Source organism: Acinonyx jubatus, chromosome X (genome assembly GCF_027475565.1).
Source record: "Acinonyx jubatus isolate Ajub_Pintada_27869175 chromosome X, VMU_Ajub_asm_v1.0, whole genome shotgun sequence".
NCBI classification, from domain to species: Eukaryota; Metazoa; Chordata; class Mammalia; order Carnivora; family Felidae; genus Acinonyx; species Acinonyx jubatus.
In genome coordinates, this window is record NC_069389.1 from 12080047 (window position 1) to 12098255 (window position 18209).

An 18209-nucleotide genomic window follows, 5' to 3' on the forward strand; every position below is an offset into this window, starting at 1 on the left:
ATAGCGGGAAAGGGACACGGCTGCGTGACTCGTCCAATGCTTGCGTTTCCCTACTGAGCCACGTGCTCTCAGTACATTCAGTCTTCATGTTTGGAAATGGGAGAAACCTGAGAAAATCATTCTCTCTACACGAGGCTCGTAAGCCTGCAGTCTGATTGCACCCGACAAAATGTCGCCAGCGCTCAGTTCCCAGACCCGGGAGTGTTTCTCTAGAGACAAGGGGAGGCCGCCCACGCGATCTCAAATTCCTACGATCAAGTCCCGCCTGGTAGGAGGGAGCGCTAAGGGCTCAGGGCAAGCGGGGCAAGCGGGGCCAGAGCGGAGCGCAGAGGCGTAACCAAGGTGGAGGGCTGGGCCCAGGGGGAGCTCAGGGCGGTGGCCCGGGTGGGGAGGCGTGGCTGTGGCCGGGCCGGAGAGGCCAGGCCGCGGACTACGGAGAGCACGGTCGGGGGGCGTGGTCAGAGCAGCACGTAAGGACGTGAGGGGGCGGGGTCCTGCCCTGTGGGGAGAGGCCTAAATGAGAGGGGCGTGGCCTAGGCTGTGGGGCGTGACGGTGGGGCGTGGCTATGATGGCCCCCCGCACTAGCGGCAGGTCCCGGGACTAGAGCTAGCCGCCAAGGTTCGCGCTCTGGAGAAACGCTAAGGTAAGGGCCGGTGGCCGACTGGAGTGGGGGCTACAGCGGAGACACGCCGACTCGGGGAGGGCTGAGACCCTCCTCACACCCCCCGCCTCACCACGCCAGGTCTCAGACTCGGGACAGCTGTTGGTCCAGCGAGAATTGCCGGGGTCCCCGCGGGGCGTCGCTCTTTCACCCCTGCAGCCCTATTCTACCATGGGACTCATCAACTAGATGGCTGCACCTCCTTAGGGTTATTGCACTTGCGGGAAACAGTTGTCTGAGGGAATTTGGCGGGGAGGCGTGAGGGCAGTTCCCTAGGAGAGAGCGCTGCCAGGGGTGGTTGGATGTGAATTAACTCAAGTCCAACCTGCTGTGAAATAGGTGTAGACAGGGGTAAGGGCTACAAAATCTCAGATTGCAGTTCCGGAAACCAAGGCGCGACAAACTGGGGCTAACTTGGGTCTGGATTGTATTCCCCCCCACCCCCGACTATACCAAGGTCTGTGGACGGAGTCCCAGCCACCCCCAAGGCAGGGACTCAGCATCACAGCTGTGTCACGTGGACGAATCTGAGCCTTCTCCATTCCGCAGTTACTTCTGGCCTTTTTGTTTTGTGCCCCGCCCCAGAACTGAAGGAAAAACGCCTAAGTACATTTTTGATAGTTATGAGTCTTTGTGGCATTCACTGCTAAGCGCTGCTACCTTAAGGCTGGTGGCAACTCTTTAATATTAATGTAAGCACCCTCCCGTCCCCTGTATTTTCCCTGGGAAAATTTGAGAAATACAGAAGTTAATGTGTACACCTGAATTTGGTTCGAACTTGTTCTCCCAGCGTCTGAATACTACAGACTATATTGCTTTCTGCTTCTCCTTCTTAGTCCTTTACAGATAATGTGGCCACCTCCTCTCTGCTATTAAAAGCCTTGCTGGAATAAGGAAAGGAGTAGCCAGATTTTCGGGTGAGGGAAGCTCCCCAGCCCCTACCCCTTATCTGCCTGCACATCCCTCAGAATATGTTGGAATATGGAAAACGTTTCAGCTATCTAGGGCCTTTCTCAGATAATTTTTATGTCAGAACCAGGACTGAAATTCACCAGAAGGCCAAGATCATCAAGGGCACGGTTCTCTGTGCCTGTACACACCGGCCCTGTTCTCCCTGGAGCTAGGCGAAAGGTGACCACTCACAGTTGAGACTCGATAAAGAATGTGAATTGTGAGTGAATGAGAGAACTTGAATATTTTGGAAATCTGATGGGAGGAAGAAAATTCCATCTCATCGGCACCATAGGGGAGCTTGGTTGTGGCACACAAAACAGTTACTGGAAATGTATTTTGAAACCTTTGGCCACCCCAGATTGGAATCACGATCTTGGGGAAGAAGTGGGTGAGAGGAAGAAGCTCCGTTTTCTCATCAAGACGTGACAGCTTAACCTTTCATTTACATTTCAGGGCATATTGCAAAAGACTGGCTTCCTTTGGAACTCAGGAGGTGAGAAAATGGAGAGTCAGTCTAATGAAAATTAAGGAATTTTCTTCAATGTAATTGTAACCTTTAGTTAGTACTTTTTTTTTTCTGTCTGTTTTGCATACATATAAATGGCTTAATCAGGCAGAGTTCAAACTACAGCTGACCCTTGAACAGCACAGGGATTAGGGGACACCAACCCCCTGCCCAGTCAAAAATCCATCTATAACTTTTGACTCCCCCTAAAACATAACTACTAATAGCCTAGTGTTGATCAAAAACCTTACCAATAACATAGCCAATTAACATATTTTGTGTATTATATGTATTATATACTATATTACAATAAAGGAAGCTAGGGGCACTTGGGTGGCTCAGTCAGCTGAGCCTCCGATTCTTGGTTTTAGCTCAGGTCATGATCTCACGGTTCATGAGCTCAAGCCCTATGTCAGGCTCTGTGCTGCCAACCCGGAGCCTGCTTGGGATCCTCTCTCTCCCTCTTTCTCTGCCCGTCCCCTGCTCGCTCTCTCTCTCTCTCTCTCAAAATAAATAAATAAACTTTAAAGTAAGCTAGAGAAAAGAATATTAAAAGAATCATAGGGAAGAGAAAATACATTTACCCTACTGTACTGTATTTGTTGAAAAGAAACCCACAGGGGCGCCTCGGTGGCTCAGTTGGTTGAGTGTCCGACTTCGGCTCAGGTCATGATCTCATGGTTCACTAGTTCGGGCCCCGCGTTGGGCTCTGTGCTGACAGCTCGGAGCCTGGAGCCTGCTTCCGATTCTGTGTCTCCCTCTCTCTCTGACCCTCCCCCCATTCATGCTCTCTCTCTGTCTCAAAAGTAAATAAATGTTAAAAAAAATTAAAAAAAAAAAAAGAAACCCACATACAAATGGAGCTGTGTTGTTCAAGGATCAACTCTCCCTATCATTTAATAAATACATAATTTATTAATGATTCTTTAAAAGCTTTTAGAATCTTTTTTTCATACATTTCTAAGTCTGCAAAACATCAGATAAAGAGACATGTTAGTAAAAGTTAAGGATGTACATAAATAATTAGTGATAGCAAAGGCATATAGTGAAAAAAATGTAGCGCTCCTGGGGCCCATTCAAGCTACTGTCCCATCTTTAAGGACAAACTTAAATAAGGATGGATTTTCTGTGAAATCTAGTAATGTATACTAGTAGTTCATTGTTATATATAATGTTTGATAAACATTATTTATGGTTTTTACAAGTTAAGGTTTTATGAGATCAACAGGTAAATTTAACTATCAATAAATTATAATTTTAATATAACAGAGGGGATTATCTTTAGGCTTTGGCATAAATAACCTCACGTATTGCTACAGGTATTGTAGCCCAGCATTAGCTAAGTTGAGTTTCTGTTTATTTGGATTTCCCTGGAACCCTCCTCACCCCTGACCTTCCATGCTCTGTTCTTTCCTTGATCGCCTTTACTCTTCCTTCTGTCTCTTGGCTTCCTCACTGCATTTTGTCAGTCTCCCTCTATACACCTGTTACTCCTGGGGGAGGGAAGGGAATTTTCTTCTCTCTCTGACCTCAGGACCTCTCCTGAGCACCAGAGCTGCACTGACTCTCTCCTAGACTTTTCCTCCCGCTGTCCCCTTGGACCTCAACTCTGTAAGATTCACGGGAAGAATGACCTCTTTCCCTTCCCACCTGCTCCTTGAGCCGGCTTATTTCTCTCTCCAGGGACTCATCCTCCTTCTACCGTCAGCATCATCCCTCCATAAAATCATGGGGCCTTCTTCAACTTCTTCCCTCTTCTCTCTTCCAGTTGAGTGCCGGATCCTAGGTTTTCTTACCCAAATGGCAGTCTCTTGCATCCAGAGTACCTTGGTTCATCGCTACTGTCACTCTCCCGTCAGTGCTTCATATTCTGTCACTTGGATTCCTGGAATTTCATTTCAAACTCAAGTGCCCAAATCTGAGCTGCTCCTGTCCCACCCGAAACCTGTTCTGCACACTGTGGCGCTCATCTCGGTTCCTGGCAACTCCGTCCCTCTAGCTGATTAGGTGGAGAATCTTTCGGTCATCCTTGAGTCCTTTCTTTCACATCTTACGGGCTGTCTCTCCAGGATACAGCCAACACCCAACTGCTTCTCACCACCTCCACTACGACATCCTTCGTTCCAGCCCCTGGATTATTCTGAGTGATCTCCCTGCTTCTTTCCTGCCTCCCATCCCAGTTGATTTCCAGTAGGCACCCTGAATGATCTTTTAAAGATACAAATCAGGTTGTGTCCTTTCTCTGCTCCCAAAACTCCATTGTGTCCCCCATTTCACTTAGAGCGGGGGTTTCCACTCGGGTGATTCCCCTTCTCCAAGGAACATCAGCAGTGTCAGGACACATTTTTGGTGGTCGTAAGGGAGGGAGTGTGTCATCGGCATCTAATGGGTAGGGGCCAGGGATGCTGCTAACCATCGTACAATGTATGGGACAGCCCCAAAACAGAGTTATCTGGTCAAATGTCAACAATGTCAAGGGTGAGAAATGCTGAATTAGAGACAGAACCTTTACAGTGGCCTAGAAATCTACTTGATCTGGCATTCATGATCTCTCCACCTTGTCTCCTACTACCGTCCTGCTAGTCCACTCTGCTCCTGCCGTGTTGGGCTCCTTACTATCCCTTGTATGTGCCAGCCATGCTCCCGCCTCAGGATCTCTGCATAGGCAATTCCGTCTTCCTGGAATACCCTTCCCCCAATAGCCCCAGAACTAATTCCTTCATTTCCTTCAACTTTTTGCTCAGACTTCACCTTCTCAGTAAGGCCTCCTTCAAGCGATTTATTTCAAAAACAACACTCCTTTCCCAGTGGCACTCCAGAGTCAGCTCATCCTGCTCTACTTTTCGCTGAGTTTATTTTAATCGTCCGTGCAACTGACTTATGTGTTACGTTGCTGTTTATTATCTGTCTCCCCGACTAGAATGTAATTTCCACCAGGATAGGGACTTTGTTTTATTGCCTCGGTGATCCGAGACCAGTGTCTGGCATTTGGTAGCTGCTTGATTGACGTCCTGATGAATGAAAGGATGAAAGAGTGATGGATTGAATGAAGGATGGTTGGAGGAATCTCCTTGTCACGGACCTTCCCGCGTCCGTTCTGCCCACTCCCATCCATCCTGCGCTGTGTGCATGGAGTCCTCAGAAACCATCCTGTATATGTGGAATAATACCTGAGGGTCTTCCAACCTCCTGGAAATTCATATTCTTCAAGTTAATCTCCAGTCCCATCCAGCTTCACCTTCAGCTGCGTCACCTGGGCATCTGCTTGGCCAGCACCTTAACAAATATTCATAACAGACTTGGGATAATGGGAAATTCAGATACACTTGGCTTTGTAACAAAACGGGATTTTTTGGTCTAAAAACACAATAAAATAATCCTCAGAGACTATGTTCACTGCAGTGAGGTCAGCAGCATTCTTAGAAGACAGAGAAATGGTTCAGGTTTCTAGACCCTGCGCACAGCCCACTACTTGGTGGGCTTTGTGAAAGAAGATGACCAAGAGCTGAGGGTACCAGCGGGCTCGCTGGAACTTTGTGTACTCCTTACCCCTAGAGAGCGAGTCCAGAAGTGGGCAGGAGATACTTCCTCTGGGCCGGGTGTCATCAGCCACCAGCCTCAGTGTCGTGCACAGACAGCATGACTACAGAAAGCAGGGCAGTCGCCCAAGGAATGAGCACAGCCCTGGCCATGCCACGGTACTTTCCTGATGGCTCTCTGTGGAGCTAGACCAAGGATCATTCACCCAGACTTCGCTGGGCACCACGCTCACATGCTTCAGATCCCCACACAGCCTCTTATGCAGGGCCAAGTGAGTACCCACTTGTCTGTACAACTCCCCTGGCAGTCAGACACGCACTTGGCTGTGTCTTATCACAGCTTTCCCTTTGAAGGACAACCAGCATGTCCCTTCTTTTGAGTATATGTTGTACTTATCATTGGGTTCCTGGGAATTACTAAGTCTCCTTTTCCATTTAGATTGTTAAGCAAGAAAGGAGTCCTTTTCGATATGTTTGCCAACCTCTCTCTGACACTGGGATTGGTTATTGAATAAGCCCAAGGTTCTACCCATTTCAACCTCAGTTGTCCTCTCCAGCCTTGACTACTAAACACTCCTGCCTCCCCAAATGTCCTCATCATCCCTGACATTACCCCTATCTCTCTAGCTTTGCCTCTCCTGTTCAAATTGTCTCTCTCCTGTGACGCATGGTCCAGATGCTGCCCCCTGCTAAAATTTAGAGCCTCTGCCCTCTGTGTTCTCATTGAATTAAGTCAGAGCTGCCATCACATCTGGCTTTGATTAGGAAGTATTCGTGTAATTATACTAAGTGAGATAAGACAGGCACAGAGGGAAAATGTTGTATGAGTCCACTTACATGAATTATCTGGAATAGGCAAATACACAGAGGCAGAAAGTAGACCAGGGGGTGCTGGGGGGGGTGGGGAGGATTGGGGAGTTATTGTTTAACAGGGATACAGTTTATGCCGGGAATGATGAAAGCTTGGGGTATAGATACTGGTGATGGTTACACAACGTTGTGAATGTGATATTTCATGCCACTGAATTGTACACTTAAAAAAGGTTAAAATGGAAAATATTATGTACATTTTTCCATAATACAAAAAGGTAACTAAAAAAAACAGAAAAGTTACATGTTTAATAGTTTTTTATAGATTGTAAGTTTGTGGGAATGGGGAGAAAACATGACTTTTTCGTCTTCACCCAGCCCGGTGCTTTGCATGAGATAATCACTCATTATTGCTTCAAGTCAGGAACGGAAATCAATGAGAAGAAGCACAGAATTCAGGCAAGGTTTTCCCATACCTCTTAGCAATTTTTAAAATTTTATTTTATTGTTGGAGTGCCTGGGTGGCTCAGTCAGGTAAGCGTCCAACTTTGGCTCAGGTCATGATCTCACGGTTCATGAGTCCATGCCCCACTTTGGGCTCTGTGCTGACAGCTCAGAGCCTGGATCCTGCTTTGGATTCTGTGTCTCCCTCTCTCTCTGTCCCTCCCCTGCTCGTTCTCTCTCTCCCTCTCTCCCTGTCTCTCTATATATCAAAAATAAGTAAACATTGAAGAAAAAAGAAAAAAATGTTACCGTCAAATTGATTTTATCAGAAAGAACCTTCTGTAGTTGGAATTGTTTAATGGCATTGTCTCAAAAAGAAAACAAAAAACATGAAATTAAAAATTGTCCCAAACTGCTTTCTATTTTCTTAGTGTTTGCATTTATAGCATCAGTAGCATTTTAGCAAACTCGATTTGAATAATAAGAACTTTCATTTATACAACACTTACCAGCTTTTCTGAGAGCTTTTTCAGCCCTTAGACCATTTGAAGTCACAGACAGAGTCAACGTCATGTATAGCATTACTGAACAAATGTTTCTCCTTCTTCTCTGGTTCTAGATTCTTTCTTGCATAAGATGAAGTGTGTACATTAAGCCTTATTCTTACATATTTCAGTTCATATAATCCTTTTATTCTGCTGATCTGCAATTATAAATTATACAGTTTCGTGCTGCACATAGTCTTACAAGTTAGAAAAAAGCATAAAGATCTTGATATGACTCTCATCCAAGATTAGGGTGGAGATATCAAGAGAGAGGTGAAATGTTTACATGAAGGGATAGGCAGGTACTGAGAAAATATCAGGTTACTGGGCTTTTTTGCCATGTTTTTAATTTTGGAAAATTGATTGTTTTCATATTCTGTCCATAAACAACACCAGAGGGTATTTTCTACAGATGATTTTTGTGGAGAAGAAACTATAAATTTGGAGATATTTTCCTATGGAAAACAATCATGGATAAGTTTCTAAGATGTCGACCATTTGCTTCAAAGTAATACAGAGAGGGGAAGTAGAAGGGAGGGTAGAAATAAAACATGCTTGGCCACCAGCAGATGATTGTTAGAATGAAGTATTGGGTATAGAGGTGGTTTTATTATAGTATTTCCACTGTTTGTACGAATTTGAAGTTTGCCAAAAGAAAAAATTAAGGACAAAAAAGAAATAGATTCTGAAAGGAGGTAGCCGATGGTCTATTATTTCATACACCTGATGAGTTAATTCAGTGAATGGAGGGATTTGAAAATGAGGTACTTTTATTTGGCACAAGGCACTATCAAGATAATATCTTGAGAAGCAGCCTGTGTGGCTCTGTCAGTTGAGAATCCGACTCCTAATTTTGGCTCAGGTCATGATCCCAGGGTCATGGGATCAAGCCCCGTGTTGGGCTCTGTGCTGAGCACGGAACGTACTTGGGATTTTTTTTCTCTCTCTCTCTGCCCCTCCCCTGCTCGTGTGTACGTGCATGCATGCTCTCTCTCTCTTGAATAAATAAACATTAAAAAAACCTGATAATATCTTGAAGGTTTATTACCAATCTATATTTGAAATCTGCATAGCTTAAAGAAGGTACATATTGACATATCGCCCCAAAATGTGTATGCGTATGTATACGTGCACACACACATAAAACTAAACAAAAGTGAGTTTATGTTGGTTTGAGAATTTCTGATACCTGTTGGCAATGCAAACATATTTTAGTTGTCACTGATCTAAAGACCCCAGGTAAGGAGTTAGGCCTGCAGGCGAGGAGGCTCCATGGGATTCAGAACTTTCTACCAGTCCCCTTTAATGCAGCGACCATGCATCTTTGCTTCCTGTGTTCAGTGTGTTCACTGGCAAAGTGATGTATACAACAGGGTACATGGCACCAGGTTTCAAGGCTGGCTGCTTGCCACAGGTCACTTTACAGTACTTGGCCAGACACATGGCTCGTTGATGGTCATGAAGGGTTCTGCCTGGAGCCCTCACTGGTTCCTTTCAGGTAGTAACAGGAAGTAACTCTCCTTCCTGTTTTTACTGGACACACTTCAGGTGTGATTTTTTTTTCTCTCCTTTCCCTTAGATGTAGACCTCTCCTCTAGCTCAGATCTAGCAAGGTTAAGGGCAGCAGCACAGGGGAGAAGAGCTAGTTCACTGCCAGTTAAAACCAGTGAAGTACACGAAGAGAGGAAAGGGTGAAATGAGACAATTGCCTCTTTGCTCAGCATTGCTAGGGATCATTATTTCTCTTTTTATGCCTTTGGGCACCTCTCCTTCCCCCACCATTGCCAGACAATTGAGAGGCCTCTAATAGGCTGAAGGCAGAATCTGGGGAGTCATGGTTTCCCTTCCCGTATGATGTGCATTTCAAGAGGCCCTGAGCAGGAGAAATTAATGGCACACCTGGAAGGTAGAGTTCATGCCTTGTTCGGCTTTGCATCCCAGCACCCAACATGGTGCCTGGAACAAAGGAAATGACGATAAATGTTGAAATACAAACGTTTACTGGCAGAACTTCCATCCCTGTGAGACCAGCTTAGACTCATATTTAGCTATGGTCCTCCTTCAGATCGTACAGAACTTTGGGGGTCCTTCAGATCTTACAGGTAGGGATTGGGGCCCTACCCTTAAATGGCAAGCATTTCAAAGTGTTTCAGAAGTATAAATAACCCCACAAATGGGTGACGGTGGCATCTAGGAAAAGGAAAAACCCTTCATACTGTCTTAGAACATTCTGGCATCACTTCACAGTTTGTGGTTCTTGAAATTAGTTAAGATCAACATCTTCTCTATCGCCAAGGAAGTGTGCCCAGGTCACTGAGTGGCCATCAGGTGCCAGACAGTAAGAGATACAGCTACGGGAGAGACAGACATGGTCCCTACCACCATGGGGCTCGGCTGCCAGGAAGGTGGCGTCATAAAGTACATTCCTGATGAGGTGTTCAACTGCAAGGAGCACCATGAGGGAGACGAGGGTGCTGGGCTCACCTGGTGAGTGCCGGTCAGGGGAAGCTTCTAGGAAGTGATGCTGGAGTGGAACACCTGGAGGGGGGTGGGGGGGAAGAACCAGGTGGGGATGGAGGGAGAGTGGTCCAGAGAAGGAGGAGCATCTGTACAAGCCCTGAGGCCAGAGGGAGCATAGGGAGTGGGAAGAACCGGAGTCCTTGTGGCTGGTGTGCAGGCAGAAGTGGGGAGGAGACTTGACAGCAAAGGATCTTTCCTGCTGGAGTGGCAGGTAATTTTCAGGAAGAGGAGTGGATTAACTCTTGACTCATTCCCCCTCCACCCCTCCCCAACCCCGCCCCACCATGTGTGCTCAGAGTCCTAATGTTGTTGCCCTACTCAGAGCTTCCGCTCGATGGTCACCCTCGGTTGTTTACAGCTTCGCCTTCTCTGTCCTCCTCCCTCTAGGTTATTAGGTTCCTGCATGTTATTTCGGGCCTGATCAACATTTCAAGCTAAACATGGTGGTGATGAGTATCCTCAGGGCCATTCTGCAAGCCTCTCCATGCAGGTCACCGTGGAGAAGATTCCAGATCCCCAGCTCCGTGCCGGCGAGGCCCTGCAGCCTCTACACCTGCACATACAAAACCCGGAACCGAGCCTGTGAGTATCCCGCTGCCTTTGAGAGAGCGAGAGGCTGGTTTCGTAGCAATCACGTGTGCCCTGTTTATCCACGTGCTGTCAGTGGCATTCCAGAGTGGGATTCTGTGCCCTAAGAACCGTGAGAACAGCTACTTGTTTCTCTACTTGTCTTTTCAGATAAATGTGGAAAATTCTTTTCCCCCAGGTTCATTGAGATGTAGTTGCCACATAACATTGTGTAAGTCGAAGTTGTGCAGCATGGTGATTTGATACACGTATATTGCAAAACCGTCATAAGGTTCAGAAAGTCCTTTCCTTGACCGATTCTAACATGTTCAAAGGATGTCGTGCCGAAATAGGACAAGGGAGATGTCCCAGTTTCCGGTACTCTGGAACCTGTTCTGTGCTGTTGTGGTTAGCAGTGGTCTTCTTACTAACGTGGATCCACAGACGGCGAATTCTCCCCGTGAATCTTAACGTTCTGCAAGTTGCATATTCACTTTTGCCAGCAGGTCAGTGGCTTCGCGCTCTGGAATATTCTCTCCCGAGTCACAAACTGCAGAGTTAATTCCAGCCGAGCAGCTAGCCAGCGTGTGCTCTGCTGTGAGTGCGGCATCAAGGGAGGCGGCAGATGGTCTCTCCTGCCACCTCCCGCATCCCGTTCTTCTCCTGAGACACCAGCTACCTGGTACATCCCTGTGGTGCAGGGATTGTCCACTGAGGCACTACTGACCGGGGGGATGGGCCACTCTGTGATGTTGCACGTGAAGCGTGCACTGTAGGGTGATTAGCTGCATCCCTGCCCTGTATCCACAGTGGTCATCCACAGAGATGACAGTTGCACCCTCACCCAGTTAGAACAACCACAAATGTCAGCAGACATTACTAAATGAGCTCTGCGGGAGACAGAATTGCCCTGGTTAAAAATCAGTGGGACAAGAGGAGAGAATAAGAATGCATGTTTTTGTGGAGAGGTGAGTTTGAATTTGTGGAGAGGTAAAATGCCTAAGTATATTGTGAAAGAGGAATTTTTCGTACTTTCTATTATCTTAAAGGAATTGACGCAGGGTTTTCAAATGTTGGTTTCCTCCTAAGTCTGGGTTTCTCTGCTTTTTCTCTCTGGGTTTTCTCTCTTTTGACATCATAAGCACATACTAAAAAAAGAAGGTAAGAAAGGAATGCTTTTATATCAGTAGTACTAATCTAGCTAAATCCAAGGACTTGAAACTTCTTCACAAATGCATTTTTATTATGAATTTACTTTGTTTCCTCTAACATTGACAATGTTCTCATTAAAATGAATTGGTTGGAGTCATAATAAATTTCTGGTTGCTGGGTGTGGCTTCCTACCAGCAGACCCACATCCTACTGGGACTGGCTTATTCTCAACACTGGCATTTTGTGGTCTGAGGCTTCAAATGGAAAAAAAGAGTCATATTTATGTAACTACCAAAGTTTTACTTTTTTTTTTTTTTAACAGAGAGTTGAAAGATAAAGGTCTAAAGTCCAACATACATATGTCTTGCTTCTTTTAGTGCTGACAAACAAAACGCGGTGGCTTGGGGAGGTATGGGCTTTCCTTGATTAATTTTTCACATCAGATGTTCTTGTTTTTAACTTACTAAGAGAAACAGGCGACAGTCATGATTTGGTTTTGCTTTTCGCATATTGCTCTGCCCCTCCTGTTTTCACTGGGGAGAATATTGTAATTTCTGCTGCGCTGAGCCACTGGCAGCTTAATACGATGGCAGAAGGCCCCGTTGTGTACTTGTGTGACCAAGAATGACCCAAGATCGTTGAGGGCTAGAAAAGATAACCTGCAAAGCCCGTAGCTAGTGGCCGCCGTACAGTGAGGACTGTGTTGGCAAGTACTCCTACTCCTAGTACTACGATTATCGTCATCACTGTCCTTATCGTCATAGGCTCAGTGCCCCCGTCAGATGTTTTTGTGACCATTTTTAAGATTGGGTTAAGCGGGCGGCGCCTGGGTGGCTCAGTCGGTTGAGCGTCCGACTTCGGCTCAGGTCATGATCTCACAGTCTGTGAGTTCGAGCCCCGCATCGGGCTCTGTGCTGATGGCTCAGAGCCTGGAGCCTGCTTCCGATTCTGTGTCTCCCTCTCGCTCTGCCCCTTCCCTGCTCATGCTCTGTCTCTCTCTGTCTCAAAAATAAAATGAAAACATTAAGAAAAAAAAATTAAAAAAAAAAAGATTGGGTTAAGCGGAATGAGGAGTAAATGAAGTAGGAGGATATGGCAAATTCAGGAAGCAGCATTTCACTAGGGCCTTGTGCTCTGGGATTCACCTTCTCACCTCCCAGGGAATCATTGGCTGTCGACTCAGATCACTGTTCGCTGTTATCTCAAGTAGCAGACAGTGTTGACAGTCCTAATTTGAGGACTTGTAGTATGATAAAATAAAGCTAAAAGCCTGCCCCTGTTCCCCAAGATGAGAATAAAATCAAATTCACTTAGTATATCTTCTACTGAAATTTATGTTAATTGTCACATAAAACATTCAGTGTTAGAGTAGATCAGAAAATGAAGTCCAACAGTCAACAATAAAAAAAGTCTAATTAAAAACGGATCAAAGACCTTACTTAACAGACACTTCACCAAAGAAGATCTATAGATGGCAAATAAGAATATAAAAAGATGCCCCACTATGTGATCTGTGATCAGGGAAATACAAACTAACAGAATAAAAGATATCAGCAAACACCTATTACAGTGGCCAAATTCCAGAACACTGAGCATACCGAGTGGGTATGAGGGTGTGGGGCAACACAAACTCTTACTCATTGCTGGTGAAAATGGTACAGCCACCCTGCAAGATAACTTGACAGTTTCTTTCAGAACTAAATATATCCTTGCCATACATTCAGCAATCATGTACCTTGGTATTTACCCAGCATTGTTTTAAACTCATGTCTATACAAAAACCTACACATGGATATTTACAGCACCTTCATTCATAATTGCCAAAACTTGGAAGCAGCCAAGAGGTCCTGCAGTACTTGAATGGATGCCTTATCTATGGTGTATCCAGACAATGGAATTTTATATCCTCACTGAAAAGAAATGAGCTATGAAACCAGGAAGAGAAATGTAGGAACCTTAAATGCATATGACTAAGTGAAAGAAGCCAATCTGAAAAGGCTACAAACTGTGTGATTCCAACTGTATGGCATTCTAGAAAAGGCAAAACTATGCAGGCAGTAAAAAGATCAGTAGTTGCCATGTGTTAGAGTATAGGGAGGGATGGATAGGTGGAGCAGAGGATTTTTTTAGGGTAGTGAAAATACTGTGTATATTATGATGGATACAGATCAGTATACATTTGTCCAAACCCAAGGAATATATAACATCGAGAGTGAACTACAATGTAACATATGGGCTTTGGGTGTTATCATGTATCAGTGTAGGTTCATGAATTATAACAAATGTACCACTCTGGTGGGGGTTGGTCATAATGGGGGATGCTGCATGTGTGGGGGCAGGGGTAAATGGGAAATCACTGTACCTTAAATTAATGAATAAATAAAGTCCTAAAAAATTAAACATGTGATCTGAGACCAAACGACATAAATTTAATAATTTTAATTCTTAATTAAATATAAAGAATATCATCTAGAATTGAAATAGTACGTATTTTTATTTGTTATTATTTCATTGATTCTTATTTTTCATGATCTCTATGTTTAGATGGAAGAGAAATATTATTTTAGGACAACATGGACTAGAATGGCACTGTATAGGGGCACCTGAGTGGCTCAGTCAGTTAAGCGTCCAACTTTGGCTCAGGTCGTGATCTCATGGTTCGTGAGTTCAAGCCCCACATCAGGCTCTCTGCTGTCAGCACAGAGCCCACTTTCTCTGTGCCCCACTCTCTGCCCTGTATAAAATCTAGCCACTAACCCCATGTGTGTATTTTCATGTAAATATAAATGTATTAAAATGTTATGGCCACATGTTGCTAGCACTTACCACAATGGAAATTTCCATCATCAGAGAAAGTTCTATTGGACAGGACTGGTCTGTATTATAGTTGAACTGTGTTAGAAAGTTGTTCTGTTATTTCTCCAGTTAATTTTGAAGGATAAAAATCCTAGAGGACAATAGTAGTAAAAAGTTTGTTTTGCAATGTGTTCACAAAGAACTCTAATAATCCCTAAATAATACAGATTCAGGATGCCCCACATAGAGTTTTTCATTAACATTCAAATAACCTTGAGAAACAATAGGCTGATTAAGAGCCCCTTGGAATTGTATTAATAGCTTCAGGGGTATCAGCAGCAACAAGGAGCTAACAAACAGCCCTGAACTGACCCCCAGGAACTGTGGCCTTTAGTCTTCTGTGTTGTTGACTGCATGTGTATGCTGCTGTTACCTGGGCTCAACATCAAAGTGCCTTTTACAGCCCTCATGCTCTGAGAAGACAATTTATGATTCTGTGATCATCCCTAACAATATCACAAGGGAGGGGGCTGTCCCTGTGTATCCTATCACTGTGCTAAGCCCTTGGGCCTACTAGGATGGTCTTCAATCACATGAGAAAATTGTACAGCTCAAGAAAAAGGATGGTAACAGGGCAAGGCGAATGAGAAAAAAACAATGAGGGCCTAGAATAACAATGTCCAGTAGATGAATAATGTGAACCACCAATATGAGAGCCATATAGGCAATTCTGTATTTTCTAATAACTACATCTTTAAAAAGAACAAATAATGTCAATTACATCTCAATAAATCGGGAAAATTAATTCTAAAATAGCAAAAGCATAGGCAAAATATAGTATATAAAGGGGCACCTGGGTGGCTCAGTTGGTTAAGTGTCTGACTCTTGATTTCAGCTCAAGTCATGATCTCACTTTCTTGAGATTGAGCCCCGCATTGGGATTCTCTCTTTCCCTTTCTCTCTACCCCTCCCCAACTTGTACTCTTTCTCCCTCTCTCTCTCTCTCTCAAAACAAATAAACAAATAAACTTAAAAAAATATATATATATATATATATATATATAGTATATAGTTAAAAATATTTTTGCCAATATATTTGTTGGGGAGGAAGAATATTTAACCTAGCATATCCAAAATATTCTCATTTTAACATGAGATGAGTATAAAAATTCTAAACGAAATATTTTACATTGCTTTGTGCTAAGTCTTTAAGGTCCCTCGCTGTTTTACATTTATAGCACATCTCAATTTGAACAGTCACGCAAGGTGAGTGGTTACCTTATTACGCAGTGCAGGTACAGAGAATAGATATCAAGGGATGCTTAATGTAGTGTGGGGTTGTCTGGGAAGGGGCTCGAAGTGATCTTGAGAGCCTGTAGGATTTTAAGAAATGAGAAATGGGTAGATGTGATCATATGAACTGTTAAGGGGGAAGCATTTCTTTTACCCAGTTCCTGCTAGCCGGACTGAGAATCAAATTGACATGAGACAGATTAAAGGAAGATCAAATTTAATAACATACATAAGGGAAATCCACAGACATGAAAATTCCAAGTATAGTGAGGCAACATGAGGCTTGTATGAGCTACAGAGAGGGGTAGGGGTCTGAGGACAAAGGGGAGGAAGACCATTAGCAGGAAGGTGTGGAGAGATGTTTGGAAAACAAAGGTTTCCCTATTAAGATCAGTCTCTTAAGTAAAGAGGACTCTTTATTAGTAGCTCTCTTCCTGGTATAAGCAAGCAGTTGAGGGAGAGGTACAGAGCTTTTCCTGAATCTGCTGGGGTTATTTGCTTTTAGCACAAAATAGCATTCATGCCAAAGTGGCCTATCTTGGGGCAGCCTACCTGTGGCCCCTACAGTTCGTTCCTCTGAAACTTGCCTGAAGTTTCTACACATTAAAAGTTGAGCTGGCAAATTGTTCCATCTCATTGAACCAGTCTTAGTCCTGACAGTAGGTCAATTCAGCTAAGTTCATTTCATTTCTACCATGATGCAGATGTGTTTTCAAAATTAGGCCTTTGGTTCAAGTCATTGGGTATTAAACAACAGACATTTCTATGGAAACAAAAGAAAAACAATGGTTATTGATTAGGTCAAAATATACATCAGTTTTTTTTGTTCTGAGGATAGCCGGTGGAGAGGATTTCTAGATGTCAAGCTCGAAGCATCTTCAGATAGAGTGAGAGCAGGCAGTGGCAGTGTGACAGAACTTCCTGGTTTGTAGTTCTGAGTGTCTGTGGTGATTTTTGCATGGCCAATAGAAGAGCAGGCATGAAGATTGTCTACACATGAGCTGTTGTGATTTCTCTGAACTTACATCAGGTGGTTTATATTTATTTTGCAGGGCTTCGGGGGCAAAAGGGCAGTTTTAGTTCTCAAATGAATCCAATTCAGAAAGGAGGAACAAAAATCAAAAGCATTAGTTTGGACAGTTGCAGCAAAGCATTGGAAGGGACTAGAAGAAATTAGGAGCTAGCCTTGTTTGTAACAGACAGTATTAGAATCTAGTATTTACATAGGTGTGTTATTGAAACATACTTTTTCCTTTCTGTAATCACCCTGATTTCTACCAAAGATAGTTAAATTTAATATTTGTTTACAAAGTAAGTCTAGTTTTAAAAATTTGGCCTAATTATTTACAGAACCACCACAAGAATACTGATTGGCCATGTAGTTTCCTTTAAATCTCCTTTGCTGGAACTTTTCCTTGTTGTTACGAAATTATTGGAGTCTTTAAAAAAATAGGAAATACCTAGTTTCAAGATTTCAAGCTTAATTACCTTTTTTTACCATTAAAAATTTTTATTTTAATTCCAGTATAGTTAACATGCAGTGTTATATTAGTTTCGGGTGTAAAATATAGAGATTCAGCAATTCTATACATTACTCAGTGCTCATCATAATAAATGTACTCTTAATCCCCTTCACCTACTTTACCCATCCCCCCCCCCCACTGCCCCTCTGGTAACCACCAGTTTGTTCTCTATAGTTAAGAATCTGTTTCTTGGTTTGTCTCTTTTTATCTTTGTTCCTTTGTTTTGTTTCATAAATTCCACATATCAGTGAAATCATATGGTATTTGTCTTTCTCTGACTGACTTACTTTATTTAGCATCATACTCTCTAGCTCCATCTGTGTTGTTGCAAATGGCAAAGGATCTCATTCTTTTTTATGGCTTAGCAACATTCCATTGTGTATACATGTACTTTTTCTTTATCCATTCATCTATAGGTGGACCATTGGACTGTTTCCATAATTTGGCTATTGTAAATAATGCTGCAATAAATATAGGGGTGTATATATCTTTTCAATTAGTGTTTTTGTATTGTTTGGGTAAATACCTAGTAGTGCCATTACTGGATCGTATGGTAATTCTATTTGTAATTTTTTGAGGATCCTCCATACTGTCTTCCACAGTGGCTACACCAGTTTGCATTCCCACCAACAGTGCACAATACTTCCTTTTTCTCCACACCCTCACCAACACTTGTTTCCTGTATTTTTTTTATTTTAGCTATCCTGTCAGGTGTGAGGTGATACAGCATTGTGGTGTTGATTTGCATTTTCCTGATGATGAATGATGTTGAGCATCTTTTCATGTGTCTGTTGGCCACCTGGATGTCTTTTTTGGTGAAATGTCTCCTGCCCATTTTTAAATCGGATTTTTTGGGTTTTGGGTGTTGAGTTGTAGAATTTCTTTATATATTTTAGATA

At 43.6% G+C, this 18209-nt stretch overlaps 1 protein-coding gene across 2 annotated transcripts in view; it reads left to right on the top strand.

Annotated features, from left to right (window-relative positions):
* Positions 1-505: 505 nt before the first annotated feature.
* The window catches only part of CA5B (carbonic anhydrase 5B), a 51721-nt gene continuing 34017 nt past the window's right edge, over positions 506-18209 (top strand). The window contains exons 1-3 of one of the 2 annotated variants that reach the window (XM_027054486.2): positions 554-644; positions 2070-2109; positions 10367-10561. In XM_027054486.2, coding sequence (XP_026910287.1) covers positions 10420-10561 — 142 coding nt within the window. In that variant the 5' untranslated portion in view covers positions 554-644; positions 2070-2109; positions 10367-10419. Of the gene's footprint in view, positions 645-2069; positions 2110-10366; positions 10562-18209 lie in introns of both variants that reach the window. The other variant, XM_027054485.2, reaches the window with a different exon arrangement.